This window comes from Oxyura jamaicensis, chromosome 4 (genome assembly GCF_011077185.1).
Source record: "Oxyura jamaicensis isolate SHBP4307 breed ruddy duck chromosome 4, BPBGC_Ojam_1.0, whole genome shotgun sequence".
Classification (NCBI taxonomy): Eukaryota; Metazoa; Chordata; class Aves; order Anseriformes; family Anatidae; genus Oxyura; species Oxyura jamaicensis.
The window spans coordinates 20801487-20820897 of NC_048896.1; the positions used below are offsets into that span (position 1 = coordinate 20801487).

The window sequence follows — 19411 nt, forward strand, 5'->3', positions numbered from 1 at the left end:
ACAGGGGTTCAAGAATAGCCCCACCGTATTTGGGAAACACCTAGCCTGTGATCTTGAAGCTTCAGGAAAAGGGGGACACTGTTGCAATACACAAATGATAGTCACTGAAGAAGAAAAGGAATGTGTATAATGGAGTATTAGTTTACTAAATTTTTTCAGCACTAACACTGTGAACCCAGCCTTGTTCCTTAGTAACAGAGTTTCCAGATCACCCATTCATGATTGCATCAAGACCATGCGCACGATATACTCCAGCTGACCAGACTTAAAGGATACACCCCTAGAAGATGTGGAGGATTGGTATATAGACAGCAGCAGCTTCATCTGCCAGGGACTTCGCCTCACAGGATATGCAGTAACAAACATCAGCCCAAAAGGTGGAAATCATCACCTTGATAAGAGCTCTTGAGCTGGCAAACATTTGGACAGATCTGAAATATGCCTTTGGTGTGGTGCATGCACACGGGGTAATTTGGAAGGAGGGAAGACTTTTATCTTACTGAAGTATACTTGCCTACTAAAGTTATATCAAGCAGGGGATACTGATATTGAAAGGGGAAATAAATTGGCTGATGCAGAAGCCAAAGGGGTGGCAGAACAGGAATTTGAGAGTCAAATTTTGGCACTAGTACCAGGAACAGAAAACCAGGCATTAACAAAAGCTTTAGAAAATGAAGCAGAATATTCTAAGATGTAAACGGAAAATGTTACCTACAGGTTTAACATAAATAAATGATGGGAGAATTGTGATATTAAATTGAATGGTACTTGGAGAACATAACAGAGCATGCTGAGGAGCTGCAAAGTAAACCACAGACAGGAATCAAGCTCCAAACAGTGGTAAATTATTTTTTTTTCAAACTCCCAAGAAAAGTGGAGTATCAATATTTATTGGTATTAACTGACACCTTTTCAGGATGGCCAGAAGCATTCCCAACCAGAACAGCCAAGGCTTGGAAGGTAACTAAGATATTAACTTGTTTTGGAGTTCCAGCAATTATATTCTCTGACAGGGGACCACACTTTATCTCAAAAGTGGTACAACAAATTAGCCACCATTTGGGTATAGACTGGCAACTTCATACCCCATATCACCCTCAGTCGAATGGCCAAGTAGAAAAAATGAACCATTTCATCAAACAGCAAATTGTGAAACTGGGACAAGACACAAATTTGATCTGGCCTCAGTCTCTTCCTTTAGCCCTTTTGTGTATACCAAGGGCAAAGGAAGGGCTAAGCTCCTTTGAAATCTTAGATGGACAACCCTATGGAATACAAAGAGGAATATCCATGCACTTGGGGGTGAAATTATGACCTCCTATATGGTGGCCTTAGGTAAACAGCTCAATGAAATTGGAAAGCATGTGAGTGGGACTCTGGGTAGAGGGCTAGATGGACCAGTGCAAACCAGTGCAACGATATACAACCTGGAGATTATGTGTATGTAAAGTCTCTTGCAGAGAAGACCTTGGAACCACAGTGGGAAGGACCATTCCAGGTACTCCTTACCTCTTTCACAGCAATCAGAATAAAGGAACAGAATCCCTGGATCCATCACACCAGAGTGAAAAAGGCACCCAAGACCGCATGGAAGGTTAATCAGGTGCGACCTGGAAGGTTACATTTCTCACGGTCTTAATGACCATTTCTCATTGGTCAAGGAAACTGAACAGTGGGGGAACAATACCTATGTGAAACTTACTCAGGCAATGAGTGATAGTTTCAACCTTTCTGACTGTTGGCTGTGTACACTGCTGCCTAGAGGCAGCCTAGAGTTGCCCGTATGGGGCATACCCAGTATGAATTGGATATTGACCTTTGCACACCCAAGAAATGGAACATGTCAATTTGGCAAGGATGATCGTGAGGGGAGAGATGTGAACTACTCCCACGTGAAAATGTTAACATATACACCAGATGCTTAAACAATAAAACCCATGTGTAGGTACAGGTCCACTTAGTTATTTAGCCCAGGAACCTGACAACTGTAGTATGGCAGAATACGTAGGAACTTTTAATCTTACTAAAATTAGAGATTATGGTGTAGGTGTCACACTATGTGCTGATAAAAAGGATACGAACACAGGATCTCATGGCCTCAATTCTCTCATGCAAATTTGCAAGCTACAAAAAGGATTCTATTGGCTATGTGGAGATGGGTGTGCTAGAGAAGCTTACCCTTAAATTAGAAGGGTCATTGTATTGGCGGCTATCTTAGCCGTCAAGGGAGTATATTCACTGAACCACCTTCAGGAATAATCTGGACTTTATGGAGACAAACATGTACTGTTTCGAATAACCCCCTCGTGATGAGACCCATGGGATTCCATAGTTTTGTAAGGTGATTGATTCCATCCCTGGGAATAAGTGAATTAGAAAAAGATATCGTAAATATTTCAGCCACATTAGAAATTATTGAAAATACCACAGGCGATGCTCTTTCAGCATTACAGGAAGAAATTTCCTCCCTACACAAAGTAGTTCTTCAGAATAGGATGGGATGAGATATGCTTTTAGCCAAGAAGGGATGATTGTGTACAGTAATAAACCAAACTTGCTGTGTATATGTTAACAAACAAAAACAGATGGAGACTGACCTGGAGAAGATTTAGGAAAAGAATAAACTTTTGCATGCAGTAGGTCAGGTTGATACATCCTGGGGATTTACAGACTTGGTAGAAAAATTAACTTCCTGGTTGTCAAACCTAACCTGGCTGAAACAGTAGTTTATCACAATAATTGTGGTGTTGTCCATGGTTCTTTGTGTAGTGATCCAGTGTACCTTATGATGTTGTAAGAGTACAGGAAACTCCAACAGCAAGTGGAAAAAGAACCGACTCAGACAGAAACTGGAGTCTAACATATTTTGAAGGAGTGTTAGATAGAGAAACACTATATTGAAAGTAGAAATAGTAGAAGAATTTACTAACTTTTTAGAAAAGGGGGGACTGAGAGAGGGAGTTAGGAGAATCTTATAAAGTAGAAATAGAGTGCTGACAGCATTAAACTAGGATGCTATTTAGTGTCTTTTCTAACTATGGTGCATTGTGCAAATTAACTAAAGCAAGAAGCCTTGGGCCGCTTACCAAGATCAGTCTCCTAATAAGAGTGTGAGCCCATCTTAAGAAACTGGTCCTGCAGATGGACGAGAGCCAAGGAGCAACTGAGTCTGCGCAAAGACAAGAGGTCAACTAGCGGTGACAAGGAAGAGTTATCAATCTTCATTCCCACGACCCCCAACGACCACCACCAGGATACACTGTGCAAGCGCAGATGGGAGGAGTTTATGGAAATGACTCCTTGGAACTAATTTTAATATGAAGCAGTTTTTAATTAGCAGCACTAATTTTAATATGACATATTTTAATATGTCATAACCTGTCCCTGAATAGGCGCATTGTGAAACTTCATGCATATGTAACTCTTTGCTGCATAGAACCATGGCAAATTGCTGTGTCAGGTGTGCATGACTTTGGTGAGACTACCCCCTGTGCTGCCCAGCACTGAATAAACATACCTACTTTACAATCTTATTGATTGTGGAATCCGTTTTCCGCAAGTCAAAAGGGCAACCAGCCAGCAGCTGAGGTGAGGTAGCAGCTGCTAACTTTGCAGTCACTGCCTTTCACCAGCAGCTTGAGTCAAGGATTCACCATGATCAGACCTTGAGTCTGTAGGGCAATTGTAGAGAACAGATTCATTTAGTCTGTTATTAAGATTATGGTGCTCATCTCCTGTCAATGGAAAGGGGAGATCCTTTCGTTGTCATTCAGCAGAACCTTCTACACTTCATATAGAATTCGTATAAGTAAAACACAGAAATATTTTCAATACTCAGCAGCGGGTACGTGCTGCTGAGGCTGAAGGCTGCGGTGTACAGCAGGAGGAGAGCGGGCATATGACCACTGTTTTGGGATGGGGATGTTCCCATGTCTAATTTGACTCTGGTAAACTCATTTCTCCCCCCCAGTAAGTCTGTTTTCAAAAGAGGTTATTAGGGTACAGTGACACACTGTGATATTTAAGAAAATCTTAGCTTTGATAATCTTCTTAACATGCAATAAACCCAAATAGTCTGCAACTTCTGTGAAGTGTGGACAAAAGCTTTGGTTTCTGCATGTTCTTGCAGTTGTGGGGACCACTGTCCCTTCTTTGCTGCACCCATACAAGGCACCAGTGGTGATAAAGGCCTTTGTGAGAGGATGACGTGAGGTGAAAAATGATAATTTTACCAGCTTGTGAGTTGTATTAAAACGACACATAAAAAAATTGAAGTTTTCATTTCTGCAATACTGTATCATATAGAACATCTAAAGCTAGGATGCAGATGTCACAAACACTTTGAAAAATAAATAGCAGAAATTAAAAAATCTGCTTGAAGTGTGAGAAGTGACAAAGTGAAATAAAACTACAAAGGTGAAAGAAGTTGATGTGCTAATTACATAATTGTGGGACCGTTAGCATTCGCAAAGACATATAATCCACAGAGTGATTATATGAAGGTACTTTTATTAGGTGCTGGAAGTTAGGGGTATGTCTGCCCAAATCTAACTTCCCCAATTTGTTCACTCACGTTCTCGTTTATCCCCTAAAATATTACATATGCATTAAGTTTTGCAACACATATATGCATATTCATTTCCTAGCTCTGCCCTGCCCTGCTTCATATGCTAATTATCTTATCAGTCCTTCTGCGCCTGCGTAGTACTCTCTGGTGGTCATGGGGATGAAGTAAGATGTCTTCATCAGAGTTGAACTTTTCGCCTTATCTTCTTTTGCATGCTCTCTGAGCCCTTGGTCTCAGTCCAAAATGTAAGGTTGCTTTGTCTTGGTTCCCAGGGTCCGAGGGGCCCCTTTTATCTAGGCACCTTGCAAGTGTGGCCTTCTTTTAGTCCTCCTCCTTACTCCTTATCATAAATTTGTGCTGGCAGCTTTTAGTCCTCGTCCTTACTCCTCATCTGTGCATTCTCTCATGCTATCTTTCCACGTACATTTTGTATTTTCCCAGCGCAGCACAAGCACAGTACATCACAAATGTAACACTTATTAAAGCAATATTCATTGGATAAATGTATATTTCATCTTCTCTTACCAACATTTCCCCCCTTTGAAAGTATTTCACTCCTTCAAGGAGGGCAAATGCTTTCACTAACTAATTAAAATTTCTCACAGCTACATGCTTTCACTAACTAATTAAAATTTCTCACAGCATACGTCAATAACATAATCAAGAACATTACAAAGATTAGGATTGTCACAACATTCTGTGAGTCCACCACTTCTGCTTTATGTTGCATTCGCTCTTCCAGTCAGGTTCACTTGATCTGGAATAGATCTTGTCTATTCGGTTTTCATTCCATTTCACCTCCTGGGTTCCTTGGACTCTCTCTGAAATCTGAGGTTGTCATATGCCAGTGGACAGTATTGCGGATGTGGCTCCATATACCGAGCAATGGTCTGCATCACTTTCCGTTTCCAAGTTGTTTTTTTTTTAAAATCATACTCTTCAGCATTACAAATGTTAACCAAATTAATACCCCTACAATTACCAATATAATTGCCATCTCCAGTAAGGATTTAACTCAATTACTAATATTCCATCTGCTAAAAACTTTATCCATCCAGCTTGTTGTCATATCTTTCTCTTCCTGTTCTGCATCTTGTTCCACTCAAGCCAGCTGTTCTATGTCATGTTCTACATCGAAAGTCACATTTGGAATGTGGATGCAGCAATGATCAGTATGGTCTTTTAGAAATCCGCATACTCAATGTTCCTTTAATAACAGTAATGCCAATCGAATGCCAATAACAATAATGCCAATCGATCTTGTAGAACCATTTTAGTTGAAGCTTGTAGTTGGATATTAATATCTCTAAAGCCTTCTTTCGTGGCTCTCGCAAGCCTACTTATTGTCCTGTAAGTCATTTCCCTGTTTTTATAAGTAGCTACCTGTGCGAACAGAGACTCTAATGCCCAGCTGAATTTTACTTCATCTGAGGGTTCATGCCATATATCCTCATCTGCCCCTTCTTCTAAACTTCTTTTTGCTCTACTAATTTGTAGGGTTTCCAATTTTAATTTAAAAGGAGATTTTTCTTCCATATTGGACACAGTGTGAGGAGTCCTAAAGTTACTTCTTTTATTTCCCCGTTTATCGGCAGGTGTGTAGTCCAAGTTCCATCACTGGCTGCCCATACAAATTGTCCCGGACTTTATATTGTAGTATAGCTACAATCTACTGCAATTTGACTTGCCTGGCTACTTCTTTCCGAATTATACTTAATTCCTCGGCAAGCACATCCTGTCCTAAGGGCTATCAATACTGGGGGTAAGTGTTTGATATCTTCATTATTACGTCGCAAGTATATCTCTTCTCACAGTTTCACCAAGCTACCTTTGTTGATTCATGTTTACCACTACTGTCAACCCAGCTTACTGTATAAAATTGTTCAGTTCCATTCTGCTTTCCCTGCCATTTAATACACCATGATGTATTCCCTCCATACTGGAATTTCTGCAGTAAACTTACTGTCCAAGCACTATCCCATCCCTTTGTTCCTTTTGGCTCAATTTCCTCTTGACATTCCCAAGTAACCTTTTCAGTCGATACTTTAGTGGTTGTGGCTGCCAGTCAGTGTAGGTACACGAAGTAGCCCCCAAATGGGCAAGTGTAATTTTCCCTCCTTTTTGCTGACAGTCTTGTCTCGTCATTACGTTTGTCCTAGGTCCTTTGTTAGTATAAATGGTTTTATTAGTCCATTCTGTGACTTTTATCTCTTTACATTTTACAGTTTTTTTCTCTTCTACTTGGGGTAGTGGGGAAGTTATTATACCCCACTCAAGCGGGTCCCCTGCTGCTTTTGGAATGGGCATACAAGCAGTAATTCTATCAGTTCCTTTCATTATGGCAAAATCTTTAATTAATCTTACCAATAAATTCTCTGCTGGCTGCCTGCGTGGGATCTGTACCACTTGTATCCATGGTACTTGGTCCTCCCCTTTTCTTCTAGATCCTTTTTGTTGGGCAACCAATATTTCTTTATCCAGTTTTGGATATACCAATATTTCTCTTATCTCATATTCTGTGCTATTTTCATGTATTACTATGCACCGGTAGTTTCCTTCATCGACCTTGGCTATATTAAACAGAGTTAGGGTAGTAGTTCCTCTCAGTTGTTGGCCCAGTTCTAGGGTATCACTTACGTATGCCTTTCCTTTCCATCCAGCTTTCAATCCTGTATTGTCCCTGATTGTGTTCACATATATTTCCTGGCTCTGTCTGAAATAATTTATTTTCTCCCAGACCACCTGTAGAGAGCTAATTGTTATTGGTTTGTCTTCTCGCATTCCACATTCCAAAGTAACATTTTCTTGCTTGAATATTTCCTCTTTCTTATACTTTTCTGCTATTTCTAGGAACCCAATTACAAGGTATTTACACAAAACAATGACTGTTATCGTTACCATTGTTAAGAACCTCGACATTGTGTGGTTATACGCGCCTCATCTGTAGTTTTGTATCTCCTATTGCTTGCACTGACCAAAGTTCAGGAACCTTTTTCACCTGAGTATAATGAACTGAAGCATCTACCCCTTCTACCTTTACAGCTGTAAAAGTAGTCAATAATACTTGATACGGTCCAACCCACCGTTCTTTCAGGGGTTCTTCATTCCAGTTTTGAATGTACACTCAGTCTCCGGCTGAATATTGTGGACAGGGTTCTTCAGTGATAACAGTTGGTTCCACACCAAAACACTTTGAAGTCGAGCTAAGGTTTTACCAAGAGATAACACATAATTATAAATATCCTGGCTCCCTGTTATGTGCATATTAGGATTTGGTTCTGGGGATTCATAAGGCTTTCCATACATAATTTCGTATGGGCTCACTGACATTCCCTGGGTTTATCCTTATTCTCAATAAGGCTATAGGCAAAGCTTGTGGCCATTGTATTTTGGCTTTCTGGTAGATTTTACTAATCTGCCCCTTCAGTGTTTGGTTCATCCTCTCTACCTGTCCACTAGATTGGGGTCTCCATACAGTATGTAAATTCCAAGAAATTCCTAACAGCCGGGTTACTTCTTTAACCACAGATGCAATAAAGTGTGGTCCCCTATCCGAGGATATTCCTAATGGTACCCCAAACCTCTGAATGATTTCACGCAATAACCATTTTACCGTCTCTTTAGCTTGATTGGTGAGACAGGGAAAGGCTTCTGGCCATTCAGAAAAGGTGTCAACCGTTACTAACAAATACCTATATCCCCTAGTCCTAGGTAACTCTACAAAATCAGCTTGCCAGTAATCTCCGGGTTCTATTCCTACTCTAACTCTTCCCATTTCAGCATATTTTATTGCTACTAGATTATTTTTCAGTCAAATCTCACACTTTGACATTCCTGCTTTTGTCATTGTTAACATATGTGTAGAGATAATGCTACGTTTTAAAAATGTTACCATTGCCTCTGCACCACAGTGACACTCATTATGTCTTGTCTGAAGTATTTCCTGCATCACCAAAGGGGGTAGTACTACCTGGCCCACAGTGGTTACATACCATCCATCAGAGTTCTTTAGGGCCTTTAGGAGATTTGCTAATTTCTCATCCTCTGGCAAATATCTGGATCCCTTGGGAAGATTAAAACGAGTGTGGCCTACCTTGAGTGGTACTAAAGCCATCACACTCCACACCTTCTGAATAACTTGTTGAGCTGCTTGATCTACCAACTGATTCCCTTCTGATATCTTCGAGGTTCCTCCTTGATGGGCTTTACAGTGCATGATAGCCATTTGTTCTGGCTTTTGTACCACATTTATCAAATTTAACGTCTCTTCTTAATATCTTATATTGGACCCTTGTGAGGACAACAACCCTCTTTCTTTCCATAATGCTCCATGAACTTGGACCACTCCAAATGCATACTTTGAACCTGTCCAAATATTTACCATCTTTTCTGTACTCAGTTCCAGTGCTCGAGTTAGAGCTATCAGTTCTGCTCGCTGTGCCGACGTTCCAGGCAGTAAAGGTTTTGCTTCGATCACTGTTTTCAGAGTTGTCACTGCATACCCTGCATATCGTGTTCTGTTTTGCACAAAACTACTACCATCAGTAAAAAAGTTCCCAGTCATACCTTTCAAGGGGTACATCCTTCAAATCCTCATGGCTAGCATAAGTATGTTCGATTATTTCCACACAATTGTGTTCCAATGGTCCTTCTTCTGGAACAGTCCTAGAAATACTGCTGGATTTAACAAGTTAGTCGTTTTCAAGGTTACATCATCTTGTTCAGTTAGTATTACCTGATATTTCATCATCCGCATGGGTGATAACCAGTGCCCCCCCCCTTTTGCTCTAAAACAGTTGTTACCAAATGTGGTACAAAAACTTCAATATGTTTTCCCAAGGTAAGTTTCCTTGCTTCCTGAATTAAAAGAACTGCTGCTGCTACCACCTGAAAACATGAGGGCCATCCTGCACTTACATCATCCAACTGTTTGGAAAAGTATCCCACAGCTTCCCAGCCGCTGGGTTAGTATCCCTATCCCTTGTCTTTCATGTACAAGTAACTGGAAGTCTTTTGATAAGTGGTAAACCCAGAGCTGGTGACTTCATTAGAGAGTCTTTAAGTTTCTTGAAAGCTTCTTTCTGTATTTTTCCCCCAACAAAATTCTGCACCTTCTGAGTTTCATAAAGGGGTTTAGCTATGAGTCCATTATCCATTATCCATAATCTACACCACCCAGCCATTCCTAAGAAGGCCCTTAGCTCATGGAGATTTGGGGGTTCAGGGATAGCACAGGTGGCTCTTATCCTGTTGATGCCCAGACCTCTTTGTCCCTGAGGAATCTCATACCCCAAATATATTACAGTTGAGCAAACTATTTGTGCCTCTTCTTTTGAAACTTTATAGCCACCCATTCCTTACTGATTTAAAATCTCAACGGTTATTTGGGTGCAGAGTGACTCATTCTCTGTGGCAATCAAAATATCATCTACATATTGTAACAACAAATACTGACTTCTGGGTGCCTGCATTTGTCTTTGTGTTGTCCAGATTTCCAGTTCCTTGGCCAGCTGGCTCCCGAAGAGGGTCGGGCTATTCTTGAAGCCTTGTGGAAGTCTTGTCCAAGTTAATTGTGTCTTTCATCCATTCTGCGGGTTTTCCCATTCAAAGGCAAATAATTTTCTACTATCTTTATCAAGAAGTATGCAAAAGAAGACATCCTTTAAAACTATCATGGTAAACCATTTATATTTCTCTCTCACAGATATTAACAATGTGTAAGGGTTAGCTACTACCGGGCGAATGTCCTTTGTTATTTCATTTATTGCTCTAAGGTCTTGTACCAATCTATATTCACCATTTGGCTTCGTTACTGGAAAAAATGGAGTATTATATTCCGATTTGCATTCTTCCAAAATCTGATATTTAAGAAATTTGTCAATAATTTTCACTATCCTCTGCCTAGTTTCTATCTTAAGTGGATATTGTTTGATATGAACAGGTCTGGCTTCTTCCTTTAATTCCACCTTTACCGATTGTGCCAGTTTTGACTTCCCTGGTACATCTGTTTCCCATACTATTGGTATAACTGCATTTTCTACTTCTCTTGGAATTTTAACAAGGGGTTTATCTTTGATCATCAGGATTTGTCCTGTTTTGGACTCAGGTATCTTCATTATTAATTCTCCAACCTCAAAGGTTATTGTTGCATTTAATTTAGCTAATAAATCTCGTCCCTGCAGTGGAATCTGGCATTCCAGTACATACAGAAATTCATGGGTTAATTCCTTACCTCTGAAATGCAAATCAAGGGGTTGTAGGAATGTCTGTGCCTCCTTCCCCGTGGCTCCTACTTAGTCATCTTATTTCCCAATTGTCCTTTTAAACTATTTAACACTATGTTGCTCCTGTATCTATCAAGAATCTCACTTCTTTATCCCCTAACTGAATCTTTACGAGAGGTTCTTTGGCTGCTTTATGTTCTGTATCTAGTCAGCTACTAAAATCTCCTAGCACCATTGCCTTAACAGCTTCCTGATTCTGAAATTAATTTCCCGAGAATTGATCTCTCCTAAACGGACACTCATTTTTCCAATGCCCTCCCTTTTTACAATAAGCACACTGATTCAATCCTAATCTTCCTCCTGGATTTCCACTAAAAACTCCACGACCCGTTCCTATACTAACTCCCCGTCCTCTAGCAAATCCTCTTCCTCTCTCTCCCCCTGAATCCCTGGTTTCCCTTGCCTTGAATCGCTGCTAACAAATTCTGTTGCTGCCACCTAGTGGATTCCTTTTCTCTGTTGTTGTATACTTTCCAGGCTATTTCTAACAACCTATCCATATTTCTCAGGTTCCATGCAGTTTCTGTAATTTCTTCCGAATATCCTCCTGTGATTGTCCTAAAAAGGTAAGAGCTAACTACGCTTTAGCTTGTTCTGTTTCTACATCTAGGTCAGTATATTTCTTTGCGGTTTCCTTAAGCCTTTACAGAAATGCAGAGGGAGATTCAATTTTCTCCTGCCTAACATTATACAGTTTGGACCAATTTATAGTTTTGGACATGGCACTCTGCACCCCTATTTGTACCCAAACCTGATACCTTTTCAATCTCCTCATACCTCCCCCTGTGTTATAGTCCCATTGCAGATCTTCTGTCAAGAAGTTCTGATCTATGTTTCCTGGGACTAACTCATTCCGGATATCCTCTCTTGCTCTTTCTCTAGCTGCCCTTAACACCATATCCTTTTCTGTTGAATCCATTAATGTATCTAATATTACTTGAAGGTCATCCCAGTCCAGGTTCTGGATTTTAATGATCATTTTCACTACCCTAGCAACTTTATCAGGGTTTTCCTGATATGTTCCTGCTGCTTGTTTCCAAATTACTAGGTCTCATGGAGTAAATGGTACTTTAACATATACTGGCCCTTCTGTCCCTATTCCTTGACTGAAAGGAGCAATTATGTTTTTCTTTTGCCTTGTTATTCTGTCTTTCTCTCTTATTATACACTCGGCAACACCTTTCTGGTCTCGTCGTCAAATTCTATATGATACCGAGGTTGCCAAAGCTACTGATCCTTCTTCTTCCTTCCTTCCCACTATCCTCACTTTCTTCCCTGACAGCCTGCCCTTGTTCTAATGGGGCTAATGGTACTACTTCCAAATCTATATTTTCATTGTCCTGCCTATAAAACATACCATTCTCTAACGCTTGATACAGCACTTTTCTCCTGTACATGCTTTGCATTGCTCATTAATAGTTATTTTACCCATCATTATCCTGCAAGCACGTTGCCATTCAGGCTTATCTCACAAATAGAAAAATAACTCTACATGTGGAATCTCATCCCACTTGCTTTCTCACTTACAAAATAACATTAATTGTAAAATAGTATTATATTGCAAGGTTCCATTCTCCGGCCAACTCTCTCAATCTTCTAATTCATACTGCGGCCACCAAACATTACAATAGTCAATCAATTTACCCTTTCATAACTCTTGCCCGAAACCTCCCTCCTTCCAATTTGTTAGCAAGCAACCTAATGGAGAGGATCGTGGAATGGACGCATTATTACCCAAAATACCCTTAAGATTTTCCATTATCAGCTATAGCTCTTACCGAGCCAAACCAGATGCTGAGCCTGCAGCAAAACCAGACCACTGATGCTGAACCTGCAGTGCTTTTGTGACTGTCTGATGATGGTGCCTAGGCTTACCACAGGAATTCCCTAGCCCAACCATGCGTGGCTTTCGCTGTGTCTGACCGGCAGGCTCCCAGACCGGTATCGATTACCAGAAAGCACCTTTCCTCTTACCCTTACAGAAGCATGTTGTGAGCAGCAGGGGTCAGTTGTGGCTGATGGCTCCCCGAGAAACTCCTCGGTGCCGGCTGGAGCATGATCAGTTTGCGAGCCGCCTCAGCAGTGACCACAAGGTCCCATCTGGGTCACCAAAATGTTAGTGTTTGCAAAGACACATAATCCACAAAGTGATTATATAAAGGTGCTTTTATCAGGCGCTGGAAGTTAGGGGCATGTCTGCCCAAAATCTAACTTCACTGATTTGTTCACTCACGTTCTCTTTTATCCTCTAAAATATTACATATGCATTAAGTTTTGCAACACATATATGCATATTCATTTCCATCCTAGAAAGCAGCAAAACAGTATTTATGACACATGGGTAAAAGATTCATTAATAGCTTTTTTTCTCCACACTGCTTCTCCTCTGGCATTGCGCAGCCTTAGCCAAAATACAAAACCAAGGTGCTCCTGAAGAAAGTTAATATTCACTTGGAGGTTGCTAATTGTCCTGGTTTCAGTTAGGACACAGTTAATTTTCCTTCTAGTAGTTGGTAGGGTGCTATGTTTTGGATTAGGATGAGAAGAGTGCTGATAACATTATTATTATTATTATTCTGTCTGTAATTATTATTATTATTATTATTATTATGTCTTAATAAACTGTCCTTATCTCAACTCACAGGCTTCACTTTCCCATTTCTCTCCCCCATGCCAGAGAGGGAGGGGGGAGGGTGAGCGAATGGCTGTGTGGTGTTTATCTTCCGGTCGGGTTAAACCACAACACTAATGATCTTGTGTCTTTTAAGAACACAGCATTAATGGACAAAATCCTCTGCACCAGAGAAATCACAGCATCACAGAGTACTAAGTAAATAATCTAATTAATCTATAAAAATGTACTACAAGCATTCTGTAGGCAGCTATTGGATTTAAAATGAAACAGAAGGCCTGGAGAACATTTGAGTTTTCCATCTTCTCTCCTAGAGGAGGGTATAAATAAAAAGGGATCCAGTTCTGCATTAGCCCATCCTTACCATAGCTGCTTTTTTGGCTGGAGGTCCCATCATGTCAGCATCAAAGGCAGTCATGGGTTTCACAGCTGCTACAGCAGAGGGGTAACTCCCAGGTGCCTTATGTTTCAGTGCCTTCTTCTTGGGGGAAGTGACTTTCCCATCCGAAGGCTTCGTAAACATCGTAAAGTTGGCTAGAGTAAAAGGAAGAGAGAACTGATACAGTCTTGCTCTGCCTCAAGAAATTATATTAATCATTTCTACAATCCTTCTACATAGTTAAATATATTTGGCCAGCAGAATTTCACTGCCGTTGCCTGGATTCTCAGCAATATTTTCCACACAGTAAACTCTGTCTACCAACAATCCATACAAAGGAACAAAGAAACTGAATAGCTACAGTAAATAATAATCCAGGATGAGGGAAACTCAGACAGAGCAATCCTAAATGCAAGCAATACTCTAAGACATTGTATGAAGTCTAATAAGATTCACAGATATGGACAGCTTTTATATTTAAAGTCTTGATCTCTCTAGGAAAGGAAAAAGCAGTAATTATAGTAAGACAAAGTGTATGCAATTGTTGTACCAGCTTCCCCTCCCCTGCAGTGATGTTCCACAAAATTTATTAAGTTATTCTACAAAGTCCAAATTTGTGGTATCATTTTCTAGCCTCCCATTCCTGACCTAACATCTGCCTGGCAGGAGAAGAAATGAACTAAGAAAAATACGCACTTTGCTTTGTAGCATTAAGTGCTGAAATGCACCCAGCCAGAGTTACAACATGAGTATTGTCGTCTTCTGCCTGTATTTCAGAAGGCAACCTAAGTAACTCTAAACTTCAACACTTACTTTTAGCTTCCTGTTCCTGAAATTGAGCTGCCTCTTGCTCAGTGGCAAAGAAGCCAGGAGCAGATGGGACGGCAGCTGCCTCCTGCTGAAGCTTCTCTTGTTGTTCTCTCCATTGCCGCTCCTCCCACAGTATCTCGTCGATACTTTTCACTTGAAATTTAGCGCGAGTTGCACTCTGTTGAGGGGGCTAGAAAGAAAGAAAAGTAGTGCATGAATAGGACAAAAAAAAAATGGTGGAGATTTCATTAAGAAAATCTGATCAGCAATCCCTCCAAAATGGTCTCAGTGTGGAACAGCATATTAATATCGTTCAGGTTACTCACATTTTTTTCCATAAAATTTTGCCTGTAACAAGACTATGGAAACACTGTTTCACATATCTGCAATTCCCCACATGGCAAGCTTCGTTAAAAGCTAGAGTGCTTTGCTGTACATCTATTACATTCTTTTTAAGCAGCAGAATGTCATACAAATTCCCCTATACCGTATCCACTGACAGATTGGTTTCCTTGAACACAAAGCTCTGGCCTTTTCTATTAAATCACTTCCCTCAGGATTTTTACAATATCCTTAATGTCTGACAGACTAAGTCAGTAAGAACAAATAGAATTCCCTCCACGTTAACTGTGTTGATTTCAACTGGTGCTAATGGGATTTCTTATTTGCTGTGGTATAAACAGACTGCTTCAAAGTTTGAGGATTACAACATTGTCTGGAAATGCTATTGGCGATAGGATTTAGACTGCACTGCACCTCCTACCAGACACTGAAAGGTAAGAACACACTCAAGAAGGTGGCACATGGTCAGTAATAAAACTTGTCAAAATTTATCAGAAATTGTACAAATGTATGCGTCTTCACAAAGGACTCACCTGTACATCAGGTACAGAGTAAAGTTTAGCAAAAGGCCGGTTCAATTCCACTGTCTTCTTTTCTTCTTTTTCAGGTGCTTTAAAACAAGACAAAAAAAAAAGAAAAAAAAGAAAAAAAAAGTTTTGTCAATGGCAGAAATAAAGAACGCTGGGTACTTTTTGCTTTGTGAGTTTATTTCATAGTGTCCCATGAGACAGAAAGAAAGGCTACAATGTGCAATCCATGCAGCATTTAAGCTCTCCTTATCTCCATCACACAATCTCATTTTACAAAGTTTATATAATCTTAACAACGAGACCTTTGATCCTCTGTCATTTGACAGAAACTGACCTCCCACATGGTTACATATCCTGGCCCTTCCTTAACTTTGTAGCCTTAAACTCTTATTCTCTGCATAGAAAGAAAAAGCAAAGCAGATCCTGAGCAAATTGAACTTGCTCAATATGGGAAGCACCTCACCGGAGCAGGTATTAAAGTACCTTATTACCTGTTAGCTTTGTGATCCATAATGATTTCTGCCCTGCTGGGGCAGGTCCAGGTTGTGCTGGGGGAGCTGGCACATTTTCTCCACTCTGCTGCATCCACAGAGCTTTCTCGTGCTTTATTCCAAGGTTTTAACACACACTTCACCTTCTGGCTTGACTTTACCTGCTGGCTCCTTAGACTACACTTTGCTGGGCCTGGACAGAGTGAGCACAATCTGCTTCTTGGGCTCACCCTGAATTTTGATCTTGGTATCGGATTCTCCTGCTTTTTTCTTCTCTTCTACCAAGCAATTATTCTTGTTTTCAGCCAAGGCTTCAGAGAAAGTTTTGATGTGAACTGCAGGAGTAGGTCTTGCCCCTGTGCTGGGATCTTTGGTTTTACCATGCCCTTCAGCCTGGCCTTTGGCTTGAGTTTCTCGTCTCTGAAGAGTTCTCTCACGACGGATTTTCTCCAGTGTTTTCACGTGGATCTCTCCCTTTGGCTTATCAGCCTTCCCTGTCATCGTCAAGAAATGAGAAGCACCAGCATTTAAAGAGAGTCTAACAATATTTTAAGTCTTCAAAATCTGTCACAGTACTAAGGAAAACTAATCTTGAGTGTTCCCTGTACCACATCTTAGGACAATATCGTAACATTCTCCTCCTCCTCTGAGCCACTTGTATTTTGAAGACCAGCCCTATCCAGAGAGAATTGCTACACAGAAATGCTACTTTACTTTATTACTCTTTCAGGTTGCATTTCAAATTCCTGCTCCTGGCAGTGGTTCAATTCTACTTGTATATGATGGTTCACAGAAGCAGCATAAATTCTTGACGAGGCACAATTGGAAAATAAACACACACCAAGAGCCAGATTTCTGATAGTGGCTGACAGAAGAGCTTCAGCACTCAAGCAAGAGGAATCAGTTTTTGTTTTCATTTAAATTAATTTTTAGGTCTGTATGAAAGAGGTCTAAGTTCATGGAAACGAAGAAGGAGAAAGCATATTTAATATCTAGTTGTTACCTGTCACAGTACTAGTCTGTTCAGAAGGTAATCCTTCAGAGACTTGGGAACTTGAACTGCAAAACAGAAAAAGAATAAATTAGGGAGGCTGCATAAATGTCAACTTTGTGTTCACATTTGAAAACAAGACAGGAAAGTTAACTGAATCCCAGTGATAAAGACCTCAGCCAACAGGAAAAAAGAAACCTCACATGAAAAGGACAAACAGAAAGCCTAAATACAAAACCCGGGAATCAAATCCAGATGCCTGTTTAGTAGCTTGGGTGCTTTGTCAGCATTTCCCAGAACCTCCAACTTCTTCCCCAGCCTTTCAGCAAGGCTGCGCTTCACTGGAAGAGTGCTTACATCAGCTTCAGACAGAGAAAACAAAGAATATTTTAAGAACGTTTCTTTGGAGGAAGATTTGAGAACAGTCAACCACAAGCTTCTATTTTTCAAGCATATTTTCATAAAATTGCCTTTCAACTGCTAAATGACTTTTTTTGCCATTTCTGCAGTCAACACAGATCTCCACTGCAATGCATTTTCCTCTCATACGTCAAAAATACTCTTTAATGAAGTCATATAAAGAAAGTGGCACCTAAATAACAACTCATAAAAAGTTCTTACCCACGGAGGCTTTCCATTTTCCTTGTTTCTCAGCCAGATCTAGTTGAATTACAGGATCCTCCCCTAAAACAAAAGTAAAATTTTTCTATTTCACAGAAACCAGTAGCAAACAGAAATATTATCTTGTTAGCCCATGTCCAAAAATCCCCAGTAAGACACTGTTTTGACAGCTAAACCACACAAACTCATATTTCAACTATAATTAACTTAGAAAAAGCAGTAATAGTCTCAGTGCTTGCTTCAAATTCCATCTGAGATAGTAGAGAATGAATCTGAGTCTGCTTGACAGCTATACTTTGTGCAGAACAAAGCTGCATAAACAAGCAGAATATTACTAGGTACAAATGCTAAGAAATATTACTTTCCAAGGTAGACATCTATGAGTAAAAGTACTTCTACACTTTTTTCCCTTTAAAAGGAATTTGCACAGCTCTAAACAATATAATTTATACAGACTCCTATCACACTACTGCCACACCTGCCACTGTCAGCCTCTTTAATGCTTCAGAAATTGCTTCTTATATAGCACTGTCTTCTACAGTTCTTTCTTCTCATTAGTCTCCTGTTTTTCAGCTATCCTCCTATTTGCATACTGACACTTTTTTTTTTTTTTTTTTCCTTTCTTTCTCCTGCTACTGCACTTAACCTGAGCTCCAAATCTTTCCAGTACAACCAGGGACTTTCAGCATAAAAGCACATTTTGAACAGAAGAAGGCAGCACCAGAAGGCTAACATGGGTGAATTGTCTTAATTAGTGCTTAACCTTCCAGTTTAGGAGTAATGAAATCAAAACAGAAGCATTCATTTACTTTGCTTCGTAGACAGTGTCACAGTTCTCACCACTGTCCAGACATTTTCCTTTTCCGGAGCAGGAAAAATCATAGAATTGACTGGAGGAAGAGAAGATCTTGAAGGATCTTCTGTTCAGAGCAAGCAAAACCTAAGGAAGTTTACCAAACATAAAAAAACTATCACAAAGAACAAAAAACTTTCATTATTCATTACTGTCAAACATACAGTGACCAGAGCATATAAATAAGGGAGGTGACTAATTTGCTTCTGGTTGCTCTTGGAATTCCCATCTAGAATACCAGCTGGCTGAGAAACAGGTTGCTCAATGCCCCTAGCTAAAAATGGAAGTCTATCCCTCAAGCAGCTCCCAGTCACCATCACCTGCCGTGAACAGGACAAGGAAGTAGGGAATATTAACTCACCACCGTGTCTCTCAGTTTTTTCCTTCATCTTTTGAGATTTGATTTCTTCAAGTGTTTTTATTCCAAAATTCAGATTGCCCTCTGAAAACAGAAAACAGTTAGAGACTAAGGCTCAGAGGCACTCACTGAGGACCACAGATCCTCAGGCTTCTTAGTGCTCAGGAACTTTCAGAAGTATTTAGAACAAACCCTGTCAACACTCCTCACAAGTGAAAGAACCATAGAACCAATGGCATTTTGTCCCCACTTTCATCTTTCAGGGTAAAAATTGTAGTTTTAATTTTAATCAATTTACATGATATTAGATACCTCTATTGTTAAATATGGCTTTCAACAGTGGTTGCAAGGCTGCACGTGCAGCCATTTAAACTCCATGTTGTGTCCCTGTCCTGTTCTCCAAAAGTAAAGAAAAGGAGTTCACCTTTGTGACCCAATGGGCACATAATGGTATTAGGTAGAAATGAGATCATGGAAATAACCAAGTCCATTCAGCACCCCTACATTCTATTGTGTTTTTACACCACATTGCTTTTGAGTTAATTGTCAACTT

The 19411-nt window shown here is 40.2% G+C and overlaps 1 protein-coding gene across 1 annotated transcript; it reads right to left on the minus strand.

The window, feature by feature from the left end:
* Positions 1-9166: 9166 nt before the first annotated feature.
* LOC118165895 (zinc finger CCCH domain-containing protein 11A-like) lies at positions 9167-19369 on the minus strand. Its single transcript, XM_035324278.1, is given in 11 exon segments — positions 9167-9232; positions 13848-14017; positions 14676-14862; positions 15548-15624; positions 16036-16152; positions 16155-16529; positions 17039-17094; positions 17286-17388; positions 17648-17710; positions 18457-18567; positions 18862-19369. Coding segments are annotated over 11 exon segments (1353 nt in total). The 5' UTR covers positions 18890-19369.
* Positions 19370-19411: the final 42 nt, after the last annotated feature.